General features: G+C 51.2%; 1 protein-coding gene across 1 annotated transcript in view; it reads left to right on the top strand.

Annotated features, from left to right (window-relative positions):
- Positions 1-4,878, top strand: part of RAD50 (RAD50 double strand break repair protein) — a 71,910-nt gene extending 67,032 nt beyond the window's left edge. The window contains exons 23-25 of the mRNA XM_069483602.1: positions 197-339; positions 2,560-2,693; positions 4,334-4,878. Of these exons, the coding sequence (XP_069339703.1) occupies positions 197-339; positions 2,560-2,693; positions 4,334-4,520 (464 nt within the window). The 3' untranslated portion in view covers positions 4,521-4,878. The remainder of the gene's footprint in view (positions 1-196; positions 340-2,559; positions 2,694-4,333) is intronic.
- The last annotated feature ends 1,122 nt before the right edge of the window (positions 4,879-6,000 follow it).

Genomic DNA, 6,000 nt, shown 5'->3' on the forward strand with positions numbered 1-6,000 from the left:
TGGGGCGTCTGGGTTGCTTCTGGCGGGACCAGTGGGCTCCTGGATCTTCCCAGCCAGAGAGACGGGTTCCAGACCTGCCACTGTCCCCCTGGTGGTGTCAGCCTCCCGTGCGGTCTCTCAGCTGACTCACAGTGTTTGCAAATGACAGACGGCGGCAGAGTGTAGGTTCCTCTGAAATGTTCTCTTTCTGTGGCAGATATTGAATACATAGAAATTCGGTCTGATGCTGATGAAAATGTATCAGCTTCTGATAAAAGGAGGAATTACAACTACCGCGTGGTGATGCTCAAGGGAGACACGGCCTTGGACATGCGAGGACGCTGCAGCGCGGGGCAGAAGGCAAGTACCTCGAGCCCGGGGGCGACTCACAGACCTGGAGGAGGGCACAGGGGCGGAGCACCACGGCTGCCTCACCCTTGGAGGGTGGGAGGCGTCCTGTTGCCTCGGAAAGTGAGTTAGGCTCAGCTGCTGTCCTTCCACCCCCTGGTGCTGACCACCCTGTCCTGCAGAAGAGGAGGGCCTGGAGCATTCTCAGAGCGCAGGCGAAATGCAGAATAAGGAGCTAAAGACCCTTTGTTGTTTCATGGTGCTCCTTATCAGAGTAAGGTCACTGCATCATCAGTTACAAACACACCACTATTTTGTGTGCCACCAGGAATGAAAAAAATGCGTTCTGATTTCAGAGAAGTCAAAAATGGGGGTGGGGGGGTATGTTTCAGCATCAGTGACATAATAGTATCAGCAGGCCAAAGCCTAGCTTGAGCCAGGTCAGACAGTCTAATGAATGGGAGAATCTCACTGAGAAAGCAGCCCTCGCAGAGGACAGAGTCCCCACCCCCCGCCCACCCAGCCTGGTCTCCGGCCTGTAGCCCCGCTGCAGGAAGGGTCTGCCAGAGCCAATGGCCTCGACACCCACCAGCGCACCTCTGCCCCCGTCACCACCCTTTCACAAGGACTCAGCTGCGAGGTCAGGCCAGCTGGCTCCCGGTGAGGCTGTGGGGTGACACCTACCTTGGGTATGAAGCATGGAGCCAAATCAGAAAGAGGAATCAAGTTTTCAAGTCAGGAAAAAGGGCCCTGCATCTGTGAGGAGCAAGTGCCCAGGGCTGTGCCAAAGGGAACGCAGAGTCTGGAGCTTTCTCATTCCAGCCCAAAGCAGATGATTACATTTGGTAACACTTACGGACCCCTGGTTTTCTTAATAACATTGTAAAATCTTAAAAATGGACACCCACATCACCTATTTTCATAGTTTCCAATCTTTGCTTAAACATACAAGATGCCTATATGTGCATGTTGTCAGCTCAAGACAGCTGATACCAATTTTAAGGCTCTGCAGATTACTATCTAAATCTTAGTCTACCAAAGTGACAAACATGTCATGTGTAATCAGTATCCCTACTTTGGTGATTTTTCGTGGGAGTTATAAATGAGAAAATACAAAGTTTGAAACATGCTCTCTTTGGATTAAAAATACTTTCTGAGCAAAAGCAGATTGTCGATAGCTAATCTAATTTATGAAAATTAATTAGCAATAATTGCTTCCTTGATGTAGGACAAATAAATGGTTCGGTGGAGGTGGGCCTCCACCCTGCCTCACCCCGGCATCTGCTGAGGCCCTAGAAGCCCGCCTGCAAGTGGGCGGGGTGGGGCCGACAGCAGCGGGATGCAGAGACAGGAAGGAAGTGCATGTCCCTCGGAGGGCCAGGCTGTAGCTCGGGCTTCTGCATTCTGCTGGCCTGCCCTGGGCATCAGAGAGGAGGTGTGAACTATTCTAAACTCAACAGCTCACTCCCTGATGCCGCCCACTCGCAAACTCAGGGAGAGGGATTTACAGCTCACACAGAGTTTGTACTTCCCAGAATGGTCCTACACTCTTAATTCTGTGTCCCTCGTCCCCTTAAATGGCTTCAGTTGGGTCTGAGGGTTTTAGTATTAGGTTTCTAGTAACTATGAAAGTGTCTGAGAGTTCCAGCGACTTGGATCTCCCACAGGTAAGCTTAAAACCACACGTCTGTATTCCCAATTCTTTGACCCATGATTCCGGCCCCCCCCCCCCAAAATTGTACACCCAAACTTAGAGATTTACAGATGACTCTAAGAGAGAAAAGGTCTATGTAAGGCTCTGGAAAATGTTGAAATCTTTTAACAAATCTCATTATCAGGAAAATAAAATAGCCAGGTCAAGAATTAAGGTCGTTCATCTTATACCTTTAATTAGATAAATGGTAATATGTGTCTGTTTCAAGTCTGTGATTTCAAGTTTTTTACAGCTGATGTGAATTTTTGTGTGTGGGGAATCAGTGCGGTTTTGAGCTTTTTATTTCATTGGAAATGATGAGCTGGGAAAACGCACCCAGTGGCTCAGCTTCTGGACGAGCGTGAGGGTTTGGGTCACAGCGCCAGGCTCTCTCAAAGAGTGGGGATTTACCAAACGTGATCCTGTGACATGTCCCCACCTTTCCCTTCTCAAGAGCTCATGCCAGGTCTGCTCACCTGCCTGCAGTGGGCTGAGAAGGTTGTCTGTGCTGTGCGTCTCACCGAGGGGCTTTCCTCCAGGTATTGGCCTCACTCATCATTCGCCTGGCCCTGGCCGAGACCTTCTGCCTCAACTGCGGCATCCTTGCCTTGGATGAACCAACAACAAACCTTGACCGAGAAAACATCGAATCTCTTGCACACGCTCTGGTTGAGTAAGTATCTCACTCTTGAGGGCAGGTTCTGCTAGTTTTTTGAGAATTCTGTGGTGATAGGCTCTCTAGCTGTGTCTTGGAGAAGCCAGTTGGTGCCAGGCCCTAGGCTTCACCTTTGGGTAGTGATTCCTCAGAGCCCTTGAAAAGGAGCTAGGTGGGGACCAGCAGCCCCAGACACACTTGCCTCTCCTCAGTGTGTTCACAGGGACAGTCACCGTGAGGGTTCCTGGCTGGGTCTGGTTTTCCTGTAAACCCGTCAGGGGAACCACAGGCCGTGCACAGGAGGTGGCGTGCCCTGCTGAGACAGCTGTAGACGGTGGGGGTGGCTCTTCACAGGTGTCAGACAGCCACTGTGAGGAGGGACAGAGCACTCAGAAAGCATGTGAGCAATTGGAATCTGGAGAGGGTAACACTGCACACACCGTCTTACCGCGTTCCCCTGTGGGGGGTGCAGACTCGGGGTGAGCCAGGCCGTGCTCACAGAGGGAAGGCACCTTCTCCGAGGTAGGAGGTGTGGCGGGCACTCCTGGCTCCAGGGAGACTGTCTCGCAGAGATAATGGTTCCTGAGTGGGAGCCGGGGAGGACTGAGCAGCCCAGGCCCCCTCTCTCCAGCTGTCCCTGTCGTGCATCCAGCTCTAGGCAAGGGACAGATAAGTGGGCAGTTAAAAGAAACAGTCTTTCAGGTCTCAGTCTCATAGCTGGTTACCTCGGCATGTAAATAATGAGCAAGAATGCTCCCAGCACGCCCACTCAGGCCCCGAGTGTCACCGTAGTGATGCATCTAGTGACTGTGGTGGCAGAATTCTCAGTAGACCCAGCTCCTAGGAAGGCAGCGTTATTCCCCTTACCTGTAGTCGGTCTCTATTGCTCTTAAAATTTTCTTTAAGAGAAAACTGGTAACAGGAGAATTCAGGCAAAGGAATGTTAGACTCCTAACCCTGAGCAGTTTGGGTATTAAGGAAAACTCCATAAAACATTTCTACCTGCCTTAGTAAGAACTTCTGATCTAAAAGAAACTAGTTCTTGTATTCTTAGCAGTCCCTGAGCCAGACCTAGGCGAGGAATGAGGCCCTGTAACCCCACTGTCCCGCCAGGGGAGTGAGGGGATGGGGCTCCCACGTGGCTGGCCTGGGGCTGCCCCACCCCTCCCCCACTGCTGCAGCCGAGGCCCTGACACACGGCACAGGAAAAGCCTCGTTGTCACAGCCTAAGTTCATGTGTCTAACAAGGTTCACAGTGGGTTTTTCCAAATAAAAGGGTTATGCTCTTTGGCAGCCAGACGCGGTGGCTCACGCCTGTAATCCCCGCACTCAGGGAGGCTGAGGCAGGAGGATCGCTCAAGCTCAGGAGTTTGAGACCAGCCTGAGCAAGAGCGAGACCCTGTCTCTACAAGAAATTATATGGACAACTAAAAATATGTATATAAAAAAAGCCGGGAATGGTGGTGCATACCTGTAGTCCCAGCTACTCAGGAGGCCGAAGCAGAAGAATCCCTTGAGCCCAGGAGTTTGAGGTTGCTGTGAGCTAGGCTGACGCCACGGCACTCTAGCCTGGGTGACAGAGCAGGACTCTGTCTCAAAAAAAAAAAAAGAAAGGGTTATGCTCTTTAGTAATAAATGTTCTAAATATATTGTTTCAGGATAATAAAAAGTCGCTCGCAGCAGCGTAACTTCCAGCTTCTGGTAATCACACACGATGAAGATTTTGTGGAGCTTTTAGGACGTTCTGAGTATGTGGAGAAATTCTACAGGATTAAGAAGAACATGGATCAGTGCTCAGAGATTGTGAAGTGCAGCGTTAGCTCCCTGGGATCTTACGTTCACTAAAAATTTTCAAGATTTCAATGCCCCAGAAACAGGTCCTCAGACAACTGCTTATTTCTGCTATCAACTGAGTCAGTAAGAAAATATGTTCTTTAAAGTAACTTTGTGTCTAGGATTTTGAATGTTTGAGAGGCTCTGAAATTATGGAAATAATGGTTTCACATGGAATTTGGACTGATTTGCTGTTTCTGACTCCCTGAATTGCAGCCTCCTCCAGGCAGCCTCCGACAGGCCTGTGGGCCACCAGCAGCACAGCGGGACTCTCCTCTGCTTCCTTCCCTCATACACACACAATTCCTTCTTAGAAAAGCACTGTTGGAAAAGAGATTCTCAGAGCCTTGAAAATTTATGGTTTGAGTATTAAAAATACATCAGCATTAAATGTTACCTCTGAATTTATTTCCTTGCGTGTGGTTCAAAAAAACTGAGTTATCAATGAGTATTAATATCTGAAGATGACCAGAAATGATGAGGTTTTAATATTTCACTGTGCTCTTAACTTTATAAATCCATGCAAATGACCTCTCTGAGCCTTGGGTTCCTCAACTAAAATTTGTAGTTGACAGGGGTCTCAAGCACCGTAAATCGTGTAATTCGGTACCCACCTCCTGCCTCCCCGCACAGCCCTGCCAGTCAGTCATTCAGATCGGGGCTCTCGCAACCGAGAGGAAATGCCCCTGTGCACATCCCCCCTGGAAAGCCCTGACCGAGAACAAGGCCTCCCTTCAGTTGAGGCCTGAGCTGCCCATTAGGAAGAAATCTGTACCCACCTCTCCTGTGTCCATCCTGGGCACCATCCTGGCCTCCCCGTCAGCCCCGGGGGCTCCCAGGTGTGCACGCCAGGCTCGCTCCCAGTCGAGACCTGCTCCCAGGGGGGCCAGCCAGACCTGGAAGAACAGGCCTCTCATTTCACTCCAGGTGCAGTTTCCAATAAAAGCCCGGTCCCACTCTTTCCCGGAATCGCCAGCTGCTCTCTGGATCCTTCCGCGGGCATTCCACACGGGGTGCAGCAAACCCGCACACCTGGGTTACAGTCCGAGTTCTGTCATCCAGTCAGGACCAGACTGAGGCTGGACTCAGCTGTGCGGCACAGTTTTGTGCCACCTGCAGGTCTGACCAGCACTGTCTAGACAGCCTGCCTCACCCAAGGCTCAGAAGAGAATTAAACCCTGAGACCCTCGGTGTCTGTACTCGGCTAAACAGGGGCCCCAAAGACATCCAGGCCCTAATTCCTGGAACCTGTGAATGAATGTTACCTCATATGGCAAAGGGGACTTTGGAGATGTGATCAAAACTAGGGATCCGGAGGTGCCAGGGAGATCCTCCTGGCGAGCCCTGACTGTCATCACAAGTAGCGTCGCAGCACGAGGGAGGCAGGCTGGACTGCGGGGCAGCAGCGCGGGCCGCTGGGTGCCGGTGAGCGTGGTACGCCTGGAGGATGGAGGAAGGGGCCGTGAGCCAAGGGGACAGGCAGCCGCTCAGG

This window comes from Eulemur rufifrons, chromosome 10 (genome assembly GCF_041146395.1).
Source record: "Eulemur rufifrons isolate Redbay chromosome 10, OSU_ERuf_1, whole genome shotgun sequence".
Lineage (NCBI taxonomy): Eukaryota > Metazoa > Chordata > Mammalia > Primates > Lemuridae > Eulemur > Eulemur rufifrons.